This window comes from Lathyrus oleraceus, chromosome 5, assembly GCF_024323335.1.
Source record: "Lathyrus oleraceus cultivar Zhongwan6 chromosome 5, CAAS_Psat_ZW6_1.0, whole genome shotgun sequence".
Lineage (NCBI taxonomy): Eukaryota > Viridiplantae > Streptophyta > Magnoliopsida > Fabales > Fabaceae > Lathyrus > Lathyrus oleraceus.
Window position 1 is genome coordinate 508,637,796 of NC_066583.1, and position 22,098 is coordinate 508,659,893.

The window sequence follows — 22,098 nt, forward strand, 5'->3', positions numbered from 1 at the left end:
AATGTTAGCTTACGATCTTCTACTTATTTGGGATAGAAAAAAGAGAGAAAAGAAACGTTTTTGAATTTTATTAATGAGAAAGGGTCTAAAAAGATTTTTATTATTAGGGGGGAAAAGAAGAACTAAACCTAATTTTTTTATTAATGGGTCTGACAAGATTTCCCAATGATGCTCCTGCATATCTCCAGGTGCAATAGATAATTCAAGTCATACGTAGTTCTGGGTAGCAAATGTTTTGTTTATTGGTCAATTTTAGTGAAATCTATTTTGTATTAATCGACGAAAAACATTGTTTTATTAATGAGAAAGGGTCTAAAAAGGTTTTTATTATTAGGGGGCAAAAGAAGAACTAAACCTAATTTTTTTATTAACGGGTCTGACAAGATTTCTCAATCATGCTCCTACTTATCTCCAAGTGCAATAGATAATTCAAGGCACGCGTAGTTCTGGGTAGTAAATGTTTTGTTTATTGGTCTATTTTAGCGAAAGCTATTTTGTATTAATCGATGAAAAATATTGTTTTACCCAAAACAGGTGAGGAGCGAGCGTTTGCATCACATTGAATAGATTTACAAATCTACATTCATGGGAAAACGCCATTTATCTCAACTCAATAAACAAGAAAGGGGTGCGCCAGAAATCAAACCGGGGTCATGGAGGATGGGAGACCGAGGTTTCAACCACTTCTCCATGACCCTCTAGTTGTTAACTTGATATATATATATATATATATATATATATATATATATATATATAACACTAAATGGAAAAACAAAAAAGAAAAGCAACTCAATAGCATAATATTTTTCCATACAGATACATCTGCCTATTCTCTTCTTCGTGAACTACGACAGTGCAACAAACATCAAACTTAATTTATTCATGAACATCACACACGCAAAATAGAGGAGGGTGTTCGGAGTTTTTTCTATTATGTGTATGGTGACGTAAGGGTGTTCGTCGCAGTTTGTATTTGTTGAGGGTTTTGTTGTGATGAAGAGTGAGGTGTTGTAGGTAAGGTTTTTTATATGGCGTTCTTATAGTGAGGTGGTGGTAGGAGATTTGTATGGTGTTTTGTAGTATAGGTGAAACGGTGGAAGAAGAGTTTCATGAAACTTGTAGCTCGGATTTGTAGTGGAGAAAAAGTATGTTTTCATGTTTTTTATTTGAAGGTAAGAGATGATGAGAGGTAAGCAAAATATTTGTAGGAACCTTTGTTCAGCGTTGGATCGGGTTTTTCATGCATTTCCGTTTTTCATGTACAAAAAATGCTTGCTCTCACTTCATGAGACAGGGCCCTCACACATGGCATACGTTCGGTGAAAAATTTTATTTCCACTCTCACCTCTTTTTCTCTCCTTTTCTATGGTTTTGGTCATAGATTTAAGTGGGTGGTCGTCTTTGTTTCGAAACAGTGAAGTTGAAAGAGAAGTTACGTGGCTTGAAGGGTTTATGAAGGTGACCGGATCGATTATCATGGAAATCTCACATGGTTTGTATTAAAAGGTTATTTTAGGTTATTATTGTTAAATATGTGAAGGTACTTGATGATATGTATTTAGAGGTAGTAGAAAGTTGTTTCGATTGCATAACAATATATATATATATATATATATATATATATATATATATATATATATATATATATATATATATATATATACATACACACACACACGTGTGTGTGTGTCAATTAGGGTTTTAAATTCAAATTTCCAATAATACCTCTTCTAGATGCTTTTTTCAACGTGTAAAATGAGTTAAAACAATTAAACTAAATAAAAATAAACATATTTAAAATAATCAACATAAAATTAAAATGAAAATAGAGTTAAACTTATTTAATTTTCATGATCATGTTGACAAAAAGAAAAAAATAAACATACTCAAAATGAATAAAAATTGGGCGCAAAAGTGCCCGAAAAATTAAACAAAATGAACCAAAAGGCTCAGCGTGAAATAAACCTCTCGGAAACATACAGGTTTTACACAAATTTTGAAATAAAAAAATGTATGGTTAAAACGCTCAGGCGGATCAAAATATGACCGAAAAAGTAGTAAAAAAAATCGAGCACACCAAATTAAACTATATGAAACATAGATTAATAAAACTGATGTCTGCAAGCTCGATTTTGAAATTTTCCACCCGCTAATTTCACGTACATTTAAGAATCAGTTTAATAGGTCTATTTGTAGATCCGAAAATTTATTATGGTTAACATTTTAGGCATTGTGCAATACGAAATGCATGTTATGATGTGTAGATGATGCATAAGTCAATATGATTGTATTGATTAATTGAATGAGGGGGAAAATTGGGGTATGACATACACCAAGGGATTGTTTATTGTGGTCGTGTTGATTCACCGTGGAAATATAATGATTTTCTCATTCATGTAATTCATTAGACATCAACAAGGGAGAAATAAGGGATTATAAACACCTGACTTCTTTCATCTTATTTCAGAACATGTTTTATTTTTTCGCATTCAAACTCAACCCCCCCCCCCCCCCCCCTCATTGTTACTTTATATACTTGCACAACTATTATTTTGTTAAATAGTAGTACCTATGAATCGATATCTTTTTATTATTGCGACATTATTGGTGCACTTGCTGAGAAGTCATCAGTCACTGCGATAATATTTTTCGAGTTGCATCGATGACTCTATGGACCTTTTTAGAACCTTGTAGTCGATGGTTATGTAGTATTGTCCCATGAGGTATCTTCCTAGTTTGGATGATACGAAGACCTCACCTAGAAGAGATCATCTTGAGGGTATTACTGTCTGACGCGCCTTGGTCACAGCAGTGACATTCTCAAGAAGGATTCATGACTCTAACCTACCAACCGTATAGCCTACCTATGGGGTTCATTTAATCATAGATACTAGTTATTTACCTGTTGTTATGACTAACCTGAAAACACGATGTACATGTGATCCTGAGCATTACATTTTTTTAATTGTTATTTTTCTTGTGTGTTTTATTTTTATTTTTTATTTTTTGTTTTAACTTATTTTATTTCAAATTGTATTCTTATTTTCATTTTAACTTGGTGCAGTGCTACTATGGTATTTTCTGGTTGTGTATATGAGGTTTAGGATCAATGTTAGTATAGTTTGATTTGGATATCAAGAAGACCATGAGACCAAATCGGAACGTAGCTAGAGAAGCATAAGTTGCACAAGAAAGAGTAGAAGGGGAACATTCTCCGAATTCTTCATATTGCGAAAGTGGGAAAGAGGAAGAAGCTATGGTGATTCTACCATCGATAAGAACCATGGGTAACTATTGCATAAGAATTGATGCAAGGCAAATTTCTATTGGATTCCAACCGGTTAACCTCATTGTTTTTTATATTAAGAATATTGATCTTGCAGGTTTGATAGACAATCAGATCGACAGAAGTTCAATTCGAGACTCGTGGGAATATTTGACACAATTCTGAGAGACATGCTCTATGTGTAAGCCAGATGGTGGGACCGAAAGCCGGATCAAGTTGAGGCTTTTTGGGTTTTCATTAACTAGCAGAGAAAATGATTGGTTGCAGTTTCTACCGAGTAGTACAATTCTGACATGGAAGGAGTTAGAAGACAAATTCTTAGAGATATTTTTCACCAATGCAAAGTTTGTTGAAAGAAAAGCTGAAATTTCAAATTTCTCACAAGGCGGTTCATAATCACTTTATGATGCATAAGAAAGATTAAAAAATTTACTCATGAGGTCTCTAAATCATAACATGGATAACATGAAACAAATGTGACATTTCACAAGAGGTCTGAATGCTCAAGCAAAGATGCCTTTGGATGCCTCGGCTTGATGTACAATTAGAACAAAGAATGAAGATGAAGTGAAAGACTTGATTGAGAAAATTTGTTTGAATGAATACCCATCTCAAAGGGAAAGAGGTGTGAAGGTTGAATAAAATAAAAAAGGTGTACTGGAATTGGATGCTCACATAGCCTTGTTAGCTCAATTGAGGTTCTTACTAAGCAATTAGTGGGAGCCATTATTGTTCCTATAAATGTGAGTCAAGCTCAAACATTGTGGTTTGATTTTTATGGGAAATAGTATGCTAATGGCAACTGTGTACCAGAAGGATTCACGAAAGAAGCACAACATGAAGAAAAAAAACTTCCCAATGGGTAATCCTTATTCTAATACTTATAATTTAGGTTGGAAAGATCATCCTAATTTTAAGTGGAGAAACAACACAAAATTGAACCATTCAAAAAGCTCAACAAGTTCCTCAAATACGTCAAGTCCCTCAAATGCAAAAACCAAGAAAGCCTTCTCTATTAGAAAAAACTATGGTCCAATTTAAGAAGATGACTCAAAGTAAATTTGAAACTATGAGTAAGAGTCATGAAGCATCCATCAAAATTTTGGAAACACAAATTGGTCAGCTATCAAGATAATTCGCATCATAAACAGGTGGGGATTTCAATGAGAATACCGTAGACAGTCCTAACAATGAGAGTTGCAAGGCTATAGAGTTGAGAAACATGGTTGTACCTTCAATTACCAACACAAATGGGGAGAGAGAGAAAGTGGGTGAAAGGGAGGAGAAAAAGAAAAATGTGAAAGGAGTAGAAAAAGAAAGTGATGAAGTAGTTGATGAAGAGGTTGAAAAAGAAAAATAATTAGAGGTATAAAAGAATAAGAATGTGAGTGAAGAACTTATGAGGGGGGATACACTTGACAAACTCATTGATATAAGCAACCCCTTGAGGAGAACTAAGAATAAAATCAAAAATGAACCTAATCCTGAACTACCATACTATGTTAAGCCTCCTTACCCAATTCTAAAGAAGAAACCTAAGAAATAGATGGAAATGGGGAAGTACAAAAAATTTATGGAAATGTTTACGAAGCTCCAAGTTAGTAATCCATTTTGTGAATCTTTAGAAAAAATGTTTCTATACGCTAATTTCATGAAAGAGATACTCCCAAGAAAGCTTAAGTTGAAGTATTATGAGAATATAGCTTTGACTAAAGAGTGTAGTACTATCATTCAAAGGAATCTTCCACTAAAACTCAAGGATCCGTGGAAATTCACTATTAGTTGTACCATTGGTAAGTTGAACATCGGGAATGCATTGTGTGATTTAGGAGAAAGTACAAATTTGATGCCTCTATCTATGATGAAAAAGCTTGATTATGAGGAACCAAAGCATACTCAGATGTCTTTGACCTTAGCAGATAGATCTGTCACTTATCCTTATGGAATTCTAGATGATGTGTTGGTCTGACTCAATGATTTAATTTTTCCTGTAGATTTTGGGATATTGTATATGGAAGAAGATGCACAGACATTGTTATTACTTTGAAGACCATTTCTAGATACATGTAGAGTTTTAATTTACATTGAGATGGGGGAACTTATTTTATGTTTTCAACAATGAAAAAATGATGTTTAATGTTTTTTAAGTTATGAAGCATAAAACTGAAATCATTAATGCTACATGATAGATATAGTTGAAGACACGGTTGAGGAAAGTTCTCAAGTAAACTCATTTTTATCACCAATAGAGAGGGTTATTTATAGATTACATTGAGAAGATTAAAGAGGATATGGATCAAGAAGTGGAAGAATGTGTAAGGCAGTTAAATGCATCCCAAGTAGAGAAGACATCTAAAAAAATTTAAAAGTTTGGAGGACTAGTGAAAAAGAGTATGAGTCAAGATGAAATCAAGAAGCTTAACTCTCTTGATCATAAATAAATTCCCTCACATTTGAAGTATATTTTATTGGGTGAAGATCCAACACAACCAGCCATCATCTGAAATGGAAGAAGAAAATATCAAGAGATTCTTGAGAGAGAATATGGAAGAATTGGGATGGAATGTTACTAACTTGAAAGTGATAACTCCAGCTTATTGTATTCATAATATCAAACTTGGGAAAGAATTTAAATTAGTGATTCAACCTCAAAGAATACTTAATCCTACAATGAAAGAGGTTGTGAAAAATGAGGTGTTGAAGTTACTTGAAGCATATATGATTTATCATATATTTGATAGCTCTTCGGTTATTCTAGATCATGTATTCCCAAAGAATGGAGGTGTCACTGTCATCAGAAACGAGAAGAACGAGTTAATTCTGACTCATACAGTTATCGGGTGGCGAATATGCATTGACTATCAGAGGTTAAATCAGACAACTAAGGAGGATCACTTTCATCTACCTTTCACGAATCAGGTGTTGGAGAGATTAGGGGGACAAGCATATTATTGTTTTCTGGACGACTATTTAGGGCACAATCAGATTCTTGTAGACCCTGCAGATCAAGAAAAGACAACGTTCACATATCTATTAGGAGTTTTTGCATACCAAAGGATACCTTTCGAGTTATGCAAAGCTCTAGCTACTTTTCAAAGGTGCATGCTTTCTATTTTTTTTTATATGATTGAAAGCTCCGTTGAGGTATTTATGGATGCTTTTTTTTGTTTTTGGTAATACTTTTGATAATTTCCTTGATAACCTCAATGTCATTCTTAAGAGATGCATCGAAACGGACCTTGTTTTAAACTGGGAAAAGTATCGCTTCATGGTGACTTAAGGTATTTTTTTAGGGCACAAAATTTCTTCGAAGGGCATTGAGGTTGATTAAGCAAAAATATAAGTGATTGAAAAGTTACCATTAAATTAATGAGAATTTTTTTAGGACACGTGGGTTTTTATCGAAGTTTCATAAAAGATTTCTAAAAATTTGCAGAATCTTTATGCAATCTCCTTGTGAAATAGAATGAATTTTTTTATTATAAATGGTTAAATTATTTTTTATTATTAAAGAAAAGTTGGTTACCACGTGTGTAATTGTTGCTCCTAATTGGGAACTTCTCTTAGAGCTAATGTGTGATGCAAGTGATTATGCGGTTGGAGCAGTTTTAGGCTAATAATCTAAGAAAAATTTCCATGATATATACTATACTAACAAAGTCTTGAATGAAAATCAAGTGAATTACACAACAATCAAAAAGGAGTAGCCAGTTGTAGTATTTGCATTGGAAAAAAAAATTCTTATCTAATTGGTTCCAAGGTTGTAATTTTTACAGATCATGTGGAATTGAAGTATTTATTCACCAAGGGAGATTCCAAACCCCGGTTTCTAAGGTGGATATTGTAGATACAAGAGTTTGACTTGGAAATCAAAGACAGGAAGGGAGTGGAGAATGTAGTATATGATCAACTATCGAGATTGGACAATTTCAAAGTGACTCAAAAGGAAAAGACCATCATTGAAGATTTCCTGAATGAGCACTTGTTATCCATCAATGAAAGATTGTGGTTTGAAGACATGGATAACTACAAAGCTACAAAAAGTGTCCCTGAAGAGTATACCTCGCAACAAAAGAAGAAATTCTACAAGGAAGTTTACTTTCATTTGTGGGATGATCCCTACTCGTTCAAGGTAAGCCCTGACAGATTGAATAGGACATATGTTGCAGGTGTGGAGGCTAACAGTATAATATGGCATTTCCATAATTCATGTTATGGAGGTCATCATAGCAGCAAGAGGACTGTTGCAAAAGTCTTCCAATGTGGTTTTCAATGGCCTAACCTTTTCAAAGATTATAAGTTGTATGTGAAAATTTTCCCCTAATGTCTGAAAAATGGTAATATTTTCATGGGGTTGAAATGCCCCCAAAATAGATTTCTGGAGGTAGAACCCTTTGAATATTGGTTATATGTTTTATGGGCCATTTTCCTTCATCACATTCTTTTTAATATATTCTAGTTTGTGTGTAATATGTTACATATTAGGTTAAAGCGTCTTCGTGTATAGCTAATGATGCCTACTATTGTTAATTTTTTTTAAAAGAATATTTTTTCTAGGTTCAGATTCCCTAAAGTCTTTATTAGTGATTGAGGAATGACTTATGCAACAAGCACTTAGAAGGTATATTGGTGATGTACAATGTTAAACATAAAGTGTTCGTATCATATCACCCATAGGTTTCTTATGTGGAGGGGGCTTCAAGGGGAAACTCGGCTTGTATCATAGGACACGGCTAGGTCGTGTTGTCCTTGGACATTTTGCATTATAAGTGCTTTATTTCGTTCAATCTTCGTCATTTTTCGTTCTGATTCGCTCCATTTATTTCTTATTCCATGAAAATAAACATAGGGGACAAAACGCATAAAAATGAACTAGAATGATGAAAACACACATGAGTTAAAGAGGAAAACAAGCAATAAACGTGACATTTTTACCGCCTATCAGATATCTACTTCTCAGGCCACTATTCTCACTACTTCGAATAGAATGGGTCATTTCCGACTTACTCTTTCCATAATTGGGATAACACTTAATTGAATTTTGAGGATTATAAGGTCCACAGGTTGTAGTTATTTCTAACTGGCGTAGAAAATCAAAAATTTCCAAAATCCTTCACTCGGAGGTCTGATATCTAATTCCAAACCACAATTTTCGTTACTTCCAATAGAAAGATTCATTTCCGACTGAATCTTTCCATCATTGGGATAACACAAACTCGAAGTTCAAGGATCATAGGGTCCATAAGTTGTAGTTGCTTCTAACTGGCGTGGAAAGTCATAAATTTCCAAAATCTGACACTCGGAGGTCTGATATCTACTTCCAAGGCCACAATTCCCATTACTTCCAATATAAATGGTCTTTTTCGACTAAACCTTTCCATCACTGGGATAACATTGACTTAAATTTTGAGGATCATAGGATCCATAATTTGTAGTTGCTTCTAACTGACATGGAAAATTAAAAATTCTAAGATTTGACACCCGGAGGTCTGATATCTACTTCCCAGACCATAATTCCCACTACTTCCAAGAGAAAGGATCATTTCTGACTGACTCTTTTCACCCTTGGGATAACACCAACTCGAATTTTGAGGATCATATGGTTTGTAAGTTGTAGTTGCTTCTAACTGGTGTGGAAAATCAGAAATTTCCAAAATTCGACACTCGTAGGTCTGATATCTACTTTCTAGACCACAACTCCCATTACTTACAATAGAAATGGTCCTTTCTGAATGACTCTTTCAACCGCTGGGATAACACCGACTCGAATTTCGAGGATCATACAGTCTACAATTGTAGTTGCTTCTAATTGGCATGGAAAAACAAAATTTTCCAAAATTATACACCCAAAGGTCTGATATCTACTTCCCGGACCATAATTTTCATTACTTCCAATAGAAAGGGTCATTTTCAACTGACTCTTTCCATCACTGGAGTAACACTTACTCGAATTTCGAGGATGATATGGTCTACAAGTTCTAGTTGCTTCTAACAAGCGTGGAAAATCATAAATTTCTAAAATTTGACACCCAGATGTTTGATATCTACTTCCCATACCACAATTCATACTACTTACAATAGAAAAGGTCATTTCCGACTGACTCTTTTCACCACTGGGATAACTCCGACTCGAATTTCAAGGATCATACGGTTCATAACTGTAGTTGCTTCTAACTGGCGTGGAAAATTAGAAATTTCCAAAGTTCGACACTCGGAGGTCCAATATCTACATTCCATACCACAATCCCATTTACTTGCAATAGAAATGGCCATTTCTGACTGACTCTTTCCATTACTAGGATAACCCATGCTCGAATTTTGAGGAGCATACGGTCCACAAGTTGTAGTTGCTTCTAACTGGTGTGGAAAATCAAATTTTCCAAAATCCCATACTAGGAGGTCCGATATCTACTTCTTGGACCACAATTCTCATTACTTCCAATAAAAAGGGTCCTTTGTGACTGGCTCTTTCCATCACTGGGATAACACTGACTCAAATTTCGAGGATCGTACAGTTCACAAGTTGTAGTTTCTTCTAACTGCGTGGAAAATCATAAATTTCCGAAATTCGATACTTGAAGGTCTGATTTCTACTTCTCAAACCACAATTCTCATTACTTCCAATAGAAAGGATCATTTCCGACTGACTATTTCCATCACTTGGATAACACTTACTTGAATTTCGAGGATCATACGCTCCACAAATTATAGTTGCTTCTAACTGGCGTGGAAAATCAAAAATTTCCAAAATCTGACACCCGAAGGTTCGATATTTACTTCCTAGACCATAATTCCCATTACTTCCAATGGAAAGGTTCATTTCCGACTGACTCTTTCCACCACTAGGATAACTCTGATTCGAATTTCGAGGATCATATGGTTCATAAGTTGTGTTGGTGAAGTACAAATTTAAACATAGATTATCCATATCATCCCTACCTACAAGTCAAAATAAGCAGAAAGTTCAAACATTATGAAACAAGTTATTGAAATGTAAACAATAATACATAAACAAATTTTGAAACATAAACTATTGTGAAAATGAACCGGTAAGGTAGTCATTTGCTAAGATTTGATGCAACAAAGATAATCCTTCGAAGAAGATGAGTTTTATGCATAAGTTTGGGGTTTCCACATGAGAGAAACGATTGATAGAGATAATAGGGTTTTGTTTTGAGATATACGAGTGAAAGAGATGTTAGGGTTTTGTTTTGAAAGAGATGGTTGTTATGTACTGAAGCAATAGATAATTTCTCTTATATATAAATATATAACACTTTTCACTACAGTTTATAATACAACCCGTGATGAAATTATTGCACCTTACACCACGGTTGATTATAAGAACTGTGGTGATATACAAGGTCAAAACCATTATTTCACTATAAATGAGAAATTGTTGGTGCTTGAATTCGAACTCTTTCACTCCCGGTACATTTCACTACGGTTGTTAACTATGACCGTAGTGAAATGTCTTTTAATAAATACAAAAAAAAAAGCTCAAAAAAGAGTTACTATCACGATTAATAGGAAGGTTGTTGTAATATGGTATTACGAAAGTCTATTTTAGAATAGTGTGATGTAATGCTAACATCATGTTACTGATGTAATGCTGACATCACTTATTTGTACTTTGAAATTTTGCTTTTGTCTTCAAGTGAAGATGAGTCCTCTAGTTGTTTGTATCATTTTTGTTCATACATGTTTTAAAGTCCTCTAGTTGATTTTATCATTTTTGTTCATACATGTTTAAAACATATTTTACTTTGACTTTCTTGATTGATGAAGACTTGAATAAACCCGTCTTATTTATTTCCCCTCAAGAGCATGCATAAATAACAAATAAGATTGTAATCGTAATTATATTTACCCAAGAGTTTGTTATTTTCAAAACATCAAAAAGGAATTTTACTCAACAAAAATAACCTACCATTAGTGATAACAAATCCAGGGCAAACAAGAGAAAGATAAAAGACAAGAGCACAAACAACTTGATTATCAAATTTGATCAAATTGATCTATTCTATAAGAAAGAGCAACTATCTAATTCAATATATTTTTAAGAATTGTTATAAGAGATTACAAAATATTTACAAGAATATAGTCACTCGGTTCTCAAGAACAAATCATATTTTCTACTCAAATGTTTTTCAATATCTCCAATTCTATATATGAATCACACAAACCCAATGTGTTTTATGTGTTTCTCAATCCATTTACATGTCTCCAAAGATTTCTCAAATTCCAAAAACATAATCATAGAAATTATCTTTGTCTCTCTAAGTTTCTTTAGGATTGTCACGCGCTTCATATGTCTTTCGAACTATATTTTGAAGGTTGTTGTTGTAGAAAGAATGATAAAAACATATATTTATAATGTTTGTAACCCAAAAGATTCAAAGCAGGCCAAAAACACGATGTTAGAATATTATAAACATTTTGCAATATATAGTAATCATTGATGACTTAGAAAAAATTATATTTCTTCACTCATATCAATATTATTCCGAACTTCAGGGACTTGAACAGATTGCAGTGAATGCATACTGTTTTCTTTGGTCAAACTCAAAGGAATTAAGTTTCCTGAATATAAGCTTTTTATGATCCAACTAGAAGTCTGCAAAAGGAAGAAAGAAAAAAATAATGCACTTCAGAAATAAACACAGAATCACGTTGGGTAAATCTAAAATGTGTAAATACTACTTACCATAATAGGAATATTCCGCTCCAAAGCACAGGACTTCAGGTGACGTGATATTGTAGCCTTTTCTTCAACTACAATGGCTCCCATCAAAGTACTTTCCTCATCTGTGCTCCGAACTAACCATTGAAGAGTTTTGAATGCCCGTCCACCTCCATGCTGTGCAACATAACAAAATAAACAGAAAAAAGGAGAGAGGAGTAAGTACAGACTTCATACAACGTTAAAGAGATGTTGGTTTTAACATAAAGCACATCAATGGAAAATTAAGAGTGAAGAAAAAAGAAAGGATGAAAACAAAAATCTTACTTTGATGATACATGCAAATTTGGTGCAGAAACTATGCTTCCCGTGAAGCATAATGCCTACTTTTTCAAAAATATGCTTTCGGTTTATGTGATGAACTGCCTTCCCAATTCTGGTCCACTTCATGTCATCTCGAGTTGGAAGAATCATGTATCTAAGAAAAAGAATCAGAATCATGAAAAATGGAAAGGGGACTTGAAAATCTGCTTGGTGAGAAATATCATTAAAGTATGAAATAATGTTAATATTTCCATAGCTTAACTAAACAAGGTATCAGAAATTCTATGCATTATTTTACTCTGGCTTAGCTGATGTAAACGATAAGTTTCTTGTTAAATACTAGTTTTGATTTCACTTTGGTCCATGTAGTCTTTGGATTTCTCACACTTTCTATCATTTCTCAGAATCTCTACTTCTATCACTGGGTAACAAATGCAATCAGCTAGGAATATCAGACTAGTTTCAAATTACGATCTAAACTCTCAAAATCATGCCTGGATTAATCTTCGTTTCACAATAAAAATAAACTCTGTATCTACACTTTTACTGATCACTCGTAAATTTTAAGGAAAATGTCAATTTATTAAGAGGTGAGCATGCAACATACTTTTCAGGTAGCAAAATTGTTCCAGATGCAAGACAGTCAGTAAGCCAGTGAACTTTTAGTATTGAGGCACCAACAGCACAGCCATACAAGAATTTGGTGGTTTGCAGCTGAAGAAAACAACAGACACCATTGTATTTGAGTTAAAAATGTAATTCTTATATGACAGAAACATAATATGAGACGAAGGGAGTACTTCATTTTCCTTTATCGAGACAAATTATCTCAACTATTGTTCTTAACTAGCATAAGCTCATAATGTGTAAACTATCTATGTATGGATCATCGGGTAATCATAATCCATGTATTTCTTTCAAGTCTAGTATTTGATTGGACATAATTAAAAATACATATTACATAAGATATGTAAACTATAAACGAGTGACAAATTTTTTATTTACTACACAATTACCAATTCTTGAGACACGCAATTGTAAGTATTAAGAAAAAGGACAAAAGGTGATATTGATCCTGAGAACAAACCTTTTTTTTACATAGAATAATAGGAAGCTGCAAGCAAGATAAGGTTGAACTTTTTTTGCCCTTTGAATTTGGTGGAGAGGGAATATCATAAAGAACCACCCCACCAGAACTTCTTATAAGTGCTTCCAGTTCCCTTTCCTTCTGACTAGGTAATCCAGTCAGGAGGAACTCTATACCTCGAAATATGAATTCATTCACTGCACCTCTGCAATAATTTATCACAGGATGTCGCATACGATGTGCAGAAGTAGTTAATGACTTTGAAACCCGTTGTCTTTTTGCTCTAATAGATGAACCTACATTATTGCAGCCAAAATCAAGTCATTTCTACAACATGTAATTCCTAAAACTGAAAGATACATTAAATGAAAGGAACTAAATCCATACATTTATGAGAAGATTCCAACTTTGACAGTTTTCTTTTCTGATGAAGCTCTTCCACTTTATCTGAGAAACGTACTTGCTTTCTGACTCTAACATCTCCATCAACAGATTTACTGCACTCAATCTGTACCTTACTAGGATTATTGTTCGGTTGATGCTGAACAACAGTCTCCGGTACTACATATTGGTTTATATTTTGCTCTATACTGACACCATTTACAGCAGCTTTAGGGCCCAGCAAGCGGTGGCGTGATCTATGGTTTAGATTAATAGGTGACCTCCTCTTTTGTGTCAGTTCTGAAGCATTTAACTCGTCACTCTTGTCATCGGTTATTTGTATAATTGACTTTTGATCAATCAAATGTTGATTATTCACTTCATTTTTGTTTTCATCTACATGCTTGGATGCAGAGGGAGACTCTGAAACCCTTGTGCCCAAAGATGCAGCAGCACCATCACTTTGATTAGTTGAAAGTGGTGTCAAATGAAAATTTTGCTTAACATCTTGGTTTGGTGTAATCATGCTATAAGTCTTAAGACAAGTATGCTCGACCCTGGTTAACTTCTCAGACATCTGTTGTACCACCTCTGTTGTAATAATTGGAATATCTTTCCCATCTATTATAGACATGATTTTCTCATCTCTACGGTCCAATGTAGTATTCCTTTGACAATTGTCCGCCTCAAAGTCAGAGACCAACGGGGAAAAATACTTGGTGTCATTTTCTTTGTCCATAAGAGCTTTGTAATAGTCATGTTCTGAAGCAATGCTACATGGAACAACTGAACAGAGAGGATCAATCAATGATAGATTAGAACATCTGACCGTATCTTGAGAATGCAATACATCCTCATCAGGTTTGTTGTGTGAAACTTCACAAGGCATACTTAGTTGAGAACTAATGGCGCACTTGGGATCATGTTTCAGCACACATGAGCTCTCATCTGGAACAATATCTGCAAATTCTGTAAGAAAGCTTGTCTCTCTGGGACGCTTGGGATCATGTTTCAGCACAGGTAAGCGCTCATCTGGAACAATATCTGCAGAATCTGTAAGAAAGCTTGTCTCTCTGACACGGTTGGGATCATGTTTCACCACACGTGAGCGCTCATTTGGAACAATATCTGCAGATTCTGTAAGAAAGCTTGTCTCTCTGGGACGCTTGGGATCATGTTTCAGCACAGGTAAGCGCTCATCTGGAACAATATCTGCAGAATCTGTAAGAAAGCTTGTCTCTCTGACACGGTTGGGATCATGTTTCACCACACGTGAGCGCTCATTTGGAACAATATCTGCAGATTCTGTAAGAAAGCTTGTCTGCCTGACTAGAAACTTCGGAATACATTTTGCATTGTTCTGGTTCAATTTTGCATTGTTCTGGTTCAATGAAGAGGAATCTAATTCCTTCCAAGAGGGAGACAAAAATTAAAACCAACCAAGAATATGAGCAGAGTATGAAGATGCTGAAATCAATGATAGTAGAATATAGAGATGCAAGACAAAAAATAATAGTCTGAAAAGGGGATGCAAATTTATATAGAAATTCAACATAATCAGGTGACTCAAATGTAGGGACAATGTGCAGGAAGTAAAAAAGGAAAAATGGGCAGGCTCTTGGCGGGAAAAGAATGATTTGATGGAAATTTTCAACCAACCAAAATTAAAGTTAATCTATCATATATGAAAAATTAGCATTTCTCCACAAACAAATAAGCAAATGATAGAGGACCAAGGCATTTTTTAAACTGGTCATTAACAGATGAAAATTATCAAAATCCTTGAAAAACAGTTGGATTGTATTTGAAAAACAGTATATCAAAAGAAAGTGACAAAATTGGTGTGACTAAGACAAGTAAAAGATGAGGGAAAAGAAGGAAATGCCAACCTTACATGCCCATCCCCCTAACCAGCGGCTTCTAAATCTTTCTGGAGCTAGGTAAGCTGCCCAGTTCTCATTTTTCTTATCTTCTGAATAATTTAACATCATAAACTACATAAGCTTTACTAACTAGGGAGAAGAAAGCAATAACATAACCAGGAAAGTATTTAAAACTCACTGAAATTTTCAGAAGTCTGAAAAGGTGATGAGTTCAGACTATTTTGTGGGTTGATAGAAGTAAGATCAGCCATAGCCAAACCATCTGTCTGGAAAGTGGAAATCAGTGTAGCATCAATTACATTAAGACAAAGAAAGAAAAACAAATCCAGTAATGTTGGAGAGATGCTTGATGCTGATCAGAAAGAACTGAATAAGAAAGATACTTTAAAATAATATTAATAAATAAATAAATAAAAAGTAGAATACAAATATATATTTTTCACCATTTTTTTCATTTTGATTTCATTTACATAGCATATGTTAAATAAATACAAGTGTAAAAACTATTTACTCCTCTGTCTCAAATTATGCATCCTCTTTGAGTTTTACACACTTTTTAAGATAATGACTAATTGTGTTCATTTCAATTAAAAAAATGTGTCATTTACTAAATAAAACCTTATTAATTGTAGGTACTGGAGTAATTACATGAATTAAATACAATAAATAAGGGTAAGTCAATGGGAAAAAATGTTGCATTGGTATTCCAAAGGGACAAATAATTTGAGCCGAATAAAAATGACAAAGAGGACACCTGTTGTACGACGGAGGGACTATATATTTTCGCCTAAAACAATCAAAGCCTACGCTACATAAGTCTTGAATTCGGTAACTCTGAATGTCAGTCATTGTTCTGATCATAAGTTGAATATCAACATCACACAGCTGGGCTTGTGGATTTCACACCTCAAGCCCAGGGGGATATTTCATGAGCCGGAGTGAAACGTATAAAAGAATAAGACCGATCATATACATACCATTACTTAACAGCCTAAGCTTTAAAAATAGCTGGTTTATAACAAGCTAAACATATATGCTTCTCCAGACAGGTGGAACAGAAATGTCAAGGTAGAGAAATAACTTACCTTGTTAAGGGATAAATCATTGGTCTTATCATCTTTGTATTCATGAGATGTAGGAAGATCTTTCACAAAATGCTTTGGAGTATTAGCACCCAAATCAGGATCATCAGAATCCATCACCGTCTCAGCACCCAAATCAGGATCATCAGAATCCATCACCGTCTCAGCACCCAAATCAGGATCATCAGAATCCTTCACCGTCTCAGCACCCAAATCAGGATCATCAGAATCCATCACCGTCTCAGCACCCAAATCAGGATCATCAGAATCCATCACCGTCTCAGCACAAAAAGAATGTGGAGGTGAGTCTGTATTTTGCTGCACTTCCATCTCCATGTTGACTTGGAACTTCTTTTGCTCAGATTTATAATCAAACTTAGCAAGCTTAGATGTAAGCACTATATCTTCGTGTTTACCATTGCCTTCATTATAATTTTCATCACCAGACACACCTTTCCCATGAGATGTAGCTGAATTGGAAAGATTTTCTTCAAAGGAAACGCCAATAGATAAGCCTATATCTTCATAGGCATCTTCCATAAGGAAATCATTTAAATCAGAGAGGGAATCACTACAGTCAGATTCTACGCTTGACGAAAGGAAGCCATCTTCTAACCCCTCAAGACGTGCCTGCTTCACTCGAAGTGCAATTTCAAGTACAGTTTCTGTACTCAATGTTTCTGATACTGACTCCATCTTTACTAAATCATGTATGACCAATGCCTCAGATGCTGCAATAGAAAGTTCAACTGCATCACTGATATCATCACTTTTGAAATATTCGACCTTGGATTTTTCTTTCTGTTGTCTAACAGAACCAATTGTATCAACAAGAGATTTTAAAGAATCTTTTTTCATTGGTTCAGGAATGAAAGAAGACAATGCATCAGGTTCACAGGCACGGCTGCCCATCATGGAATGTACATTTTCTCTAAAATCTAAGGAAGTTTGAGCAAGTTGCAACGACAAAGCTTTACTTGGTGCAGCCGCGTGATGAGATTGATTCAAATCTTGGGTTGGGCAAAAGAGTGAATCCACATCTGAAGAAAGATGCAGATTAAACTGGAATACCTGCTTCAACGAAATATAAATAGGTCAAGCAGACCCTTGATCATAAAATTGTATCAATGCACAAGTAAATTACTTGGTTTTGGGAAAGAAATTATATAATTACAATTCACAAGGATAGACTTTGGCAGAAATGTGGGCTAGTGTAGGTCATTGAGCATAGAAACACCTAAAATAGAGAAATTGACAAAAAAAACATGGAGTAATCTTCTAAATGTAGGTGATAGTTTGTTCATAGTTTCAAGCTCATAACCATTACAAGTGATCAGAGCATATACAACAATTTGTCAAGTTATCAGTTGGCTTTTAGAAAATATGTTAAAACTAGAATAATTTGCTTCCATAAATATCAATATAGGAGGATAAACACTATTGACAAAAAAAGAAGAGAAGATAGACTGCGGTAGAAAAATTTTGCTAACCAATTAAATTATTTAGTGAATCTAATGTAATTGGTTCATGCATTGACATGACAAGGTTACACATTCTTATATGTTTGAAAAATGATTTTATTTAATATCAGTATTTTAATCTGATATGATGAAAGAAAGAAAAAAACAGAATCGAGAAAAATAAATAAAACTTACATTTCCAGGAGATGGAGCAACACTAAGAGATGAGGCATCGCCTCCAGATAAGAATAAATGGCAACTCCTGTATCCACCTTCTTCCCTTGATAATACATTAAGGCCTTTGACATCAATACCATTTTCTGGAGAAGGTGCCAAATCCTTGTTGGTTTCGAAGAAGATAAGGTATCAGCAAAAAATGTGACTAATAAAACAATCCCAGGGGACTATCAGAAATGCATCTAATTGAATTAAATACAAACACGGCATGGTTTTAAATATTAAGCAGAAAAAGTGGTAATGCACTATTTGCAATCCATTGGCATGAACGTACTATGTCCATGTAAAGACTGGTCACGTAGAAGAATAAGAATTTAGAAATATGAAAGCAATGATCAACACAACACTCAAACAAAAAAATAAGTTTTAAAATAAAAACATTTCAAACCAAAATGTAACACAGAAGAAAAAAGAATAAAAAACTTTAAAACCATGCAAGACATGGAAACAGACCAAAGATTCAATTCTCTGCCTAGCAAACCTGTCCCATTTCTTTCTTTGACATAGTTATAGAAACAAAACACTAACGAAGTAAACTTGGAAAGAGAAATTCCAACCTTCTCTGTTTGGATAGAAAGAGCTTGAGACTCCTTTGCATATTCACTAAACCCATCTGTTCTAAGATTCTGAAACCAACTTGGTACCCAAGCTACATCCTGCATACATATGCTCACGTGTCACGTAGCCTTCCAAATTGAAGATGTAAAAGGTTGAACCATAGAAACAGTCTTTAATGCAACAACATTAAAAACAAACTAAATTGGTGATAGTTATCATGTGAGGGATGCTCTCATGACAGGAATAATTCTTAACCTCAAACATAAATAAACTCTCGAGAATAGATTTAAGTCAAGATAATCACAACAACAACAACAACCAAGCATTATCCCATTAAGTGAGATTGACTACATGGATCAACTTTCGCCATCCAGGATCATGCTTCTAACCAAATCATTAATCTCAAAATCTTTCTTAATAATTTCTCTTATAGTTTTTTAGGTCTTTCTCTACCTCTAGTTGTTTAACTTCTCTTCATCTGATCTACTCTTCTTATCACAAAACTTATAGGTCTTCTCTCTACATGCCCAAATCACCTAAGTCTATTTCCCACAATCTTTTCTACTATAGGTGTTAACCCCAACACTCTCTAATATTGTCATTTCTAATCTTATTATGTGTAGTATAACCACACATCCAACACAGCATCTTTATCTTTAAAGCACTTACTTTGTTCTCGTATTGATTCTTAACCGCTCAACATTCTACCCCTACAACATCGCAGGTCTTACCACCGTCCGATAAAAAAAATCTCCAATACCTTTGTGTCACATAAGTAAAGATAATCATGATCATCTAGATAGGATCAAGACTAAGAGACAGTGTTGATAAACTTTTCAATAAGTAACTTATGAAGAAATCAAAATTAAAAGAATCTAATTCAGGCAGGCATCTCCATTTTTTCAGAAGCTCTAATTCAGCTTTCCAAACATTTGTATGAACTTTTCCCTAAGTGAAGAGTCATAAACTTATTTTAATCGAGAAATTCATCTAAGCTACAATCTAATTCAAACCGTGTCCAAGTCGTTTCAATTTCACCCTCTCACTTCCACAGCTTCAGAATTACACACTGGTCAACAAAATTGCATAAAACTACTAGCAAATGCAGCACAATCGTGGTCATTGCTAGGGTTCCAAATTGCAATTGAAATCAACTAACAAGATTAAAAAGAAAAACCACCGGAAATCGGAAAAATTCCTAATTCCTACAATACATCGAAACTCGGAACGCCTGAAATTAAAGAAGTGTAATCGCTATGACTCTGTGTAGGTCAAAGCATGGAAGAAGAAGAAAGAAGAAAGTTACCTCGGAGAAGTTCGGAGGACGGAGAGTTTGAGTTTGAGTGGCCATGAAATCGAATCGGAGAATCGTTTAGGAGTTAAGGGGCTTTGCTCGGAAGCATCAGTATCCAACGGGAACAGACTCAGATTGGCGCCAAATGATATTGCACGCCACGCGCCTATTTAGGGTTATTTGTTTTAGAAACACCCTAAATTCGCAAAATAAACATTTGAAATATTTTTTAAAGATTTAAATATATTTTTGTCTCTTTAATTTAAACGTTTTAAGTAATTAATTATTTTATTATAAAATCAGTCATATCTCTTAATTTTGATGATATTTGAATTTTTATAGTCTCCCTTCAATTTTATTTATCTTGTCATCTTCATTAAAATAAGGTGAGAGTTTGATTTTGAGTCCATGTCATCGATTCAGAATTTTTTAAAATTCAAATAATATTTTAGTTAAAAAAATATTAAAAACACTTTTTAATTTAAAAAATAATTTAAACATTTTTTAGTCTTAGCACCAAACCCAATTCCCTAAACTAAATTTTTTATTGAGTTTCCAACCGCATTTCTCTTTTCAAGAGGACTAACCCCACGAACACCCTTCTTTGTCTCCACCACTCTCAGCTAATCAGCTTATCCAATCCATTAATATTTGTTTGATTCTTTATTCCATTAGAAAACTTCTCAAAAGAACTAGGTAAAGAATATCAACTAGCAGACGAAGAAGGAGACGTATTCCTTGAATTCAATGACTTCATGTTAGAAGATTTTTATATATGTTATTTTAACATATCAATGATTATTATATGAGCATATATATTTTTTAATTATATTAGCTATTTTATCATTAAGTGTCTTAAATAATTAAGTGATCAAATAGAGTTAAAAGATTGATTAGATTTCATTTAGAATCTCAGCAGTGACGGTGGGACGCTCATCCCTCAAAGATAAGTATAAATTCATGCATCAAAGAACGATATCCACATATTCTTTCCAAGACTTAAAGTTCATCTCACTCAGCATAGGAATAGAGTTAATCTGAGCAATAAAATTTGGAGCGGTAGCAGCGACAACTTGATCCATTGAAAAGAACAACAAACATATCATAACATTAATAGGCATGCTAAATAATCATATATATATATATATATATATATATATATATATATATATATATATGCGCATTACTCTTTATATGCAAATAAGACCTAGCCAAGATACCCAAAAACACCATCAATTCTCAATCTTTGAATGCAAGAATTAATTGTAAGCGGCACTCTCACGTAATGATCAAACATTAGTAATAAGTTCTGTCAGACAATGGATGTCTTTGACATCAATCATTGACCACATGGATAAACTTGATAATTACTACATATTTACCATCACATGTGTGCAAATTTCTAGTTAAATTGTGTCTTCCTTTTGCTTGACCATAACAGTTCGCATGAAAAATTACACACTACATCTTTTAAACAACAGAGGTTACTTTTGCAACTTGTTGTTTCAACTAATTCAATCAAAGTTACTAGACAATTTTTAATTTAATAAATTAACTTGGAAGGTCTTTAAAATTCACATAAACATTACCTGCAAATGTAATGTCAAAATTGTATGTTTACTTGATTGCTTAATAATTGTATTTATATCATGTACATACCAGTATAACAAATTGGTTATACTCGAAAGGTGTTACAAAAATTAACACATTTGATTGTGTTTAATCTATGTAAATATAATAAATAAATAAATTGATATAGCTAACCAAAATAAAATAAATAAAGCATCGTGACGGTAAATAATTATTCACGTTTAATCTCCTTT

The 22,098-nt window shown here is 33.9% G+C and overlaps 2 protein-coding genes across 2 annotated transcripts; one reads left to right on the top strand and one right to left on the bottom strand.

Annotated features, from left to right (window-relative positions):
• The first annotated feature begins 4,832 nt into the window (after positions 1 to 4,832).
• On the top strand, positions 4,833 to 7,816 carry LOC127081665 (uncharacterized). Its single transcript, XM_051021898.1, has 5 exons — positions 4,833 to 5,079; positions 5,476 to 5,540; positions 5,765 to 6,430; positions 7,134 to 7,418; positions 7,772 to 7,816. Exons 1-5 carry the CDS (start codon positions 4,833 to 4,835, stop codon positions 7,814 to 7,816), a joined length of 1,308 nt encoding a protein of 435 aa, XP_050877855.1.
• Positions 7,817 to 11,610: 3,794 nt separating this feature from the next.
• Positions 11,611 to 20,454, bottom strand: LOC127085874 (uncharacterized). Its single transcript, XM_051026429.1, has 12 exons — positions 20,288 to 20,454; positions 18,981 to 19,079; positions 18,382 to 18,525; positions 16,730 to 17,797; positions 15,823 to 15,910; positions 15,651 to 15,733; positions 13,768 to 15,169; positions 13,381 to 13,676; positions 12,901 to 13,007; positions 12,297 to 12,447; positions 11,994 to 12,146; positions 11,611 to 11,903 (listed from the first exon to the last, which is right to left on the bottom strand). Exons 1-12 carry the CDS (start codon positions 20,330 to 20,332, stop codon positions 11,763 to 11,765), a joined length of 3,777 nt encoding a protein of 1,258 aa, XP_050882386.1. The 5' UTR covers positions 20,333 to 20,454; the 3' UTR covers positions 11,611 to 11,762.
• Positions 20,455 to 22,098: the final 1,644 nt, after the last annotated feature.

Bases quoted from the DNA above. Each gene is read 5' to 3' on its own strand.
- LOC127081665 (XM_051021898.1), top strand. From the start codon at position 4,833: ATGGAAATGGGGAAGTACAAAAAATTTATGGAAATGTTTACGAAGCTC. The intron at 5,080-5,475 runs GTAAGTTGAACA...GCTACATGATAG, and splicing joins CACTATTAGTTGTACCATTG to ATATAGTTGAAGACACGGTT. The intron at 6,431-7,133 runs GTATTTATGGAT...TGGATATTGTAG, and splicing joins TGATTGAAAGCTCCGTTGAG to ATACAAGAGTTTGACTTGGA.
- LOC127085874 (XM_051026429.1), bottom strand. From the start codon at position 20,332: ATGGCCACTCAAACTCAAACTCTCCGTCCTCCGAACTTCTCCGAG. The intron at 17,798-18,381 runs GTAAGTTTTATT...TCGTTGAAGCAG, and splicing joins TTGCTCCATCTCCTGGAAAT to GTATTCCAGTTTAATCTGCA. The intron at 15,734-15,822 runs GTGAGTTTTAAA...TAAATTATTCAG, and splicing joins TCAGACTTCTGAAAATTTCA to AAGATAAGAAAAATGAGAAC.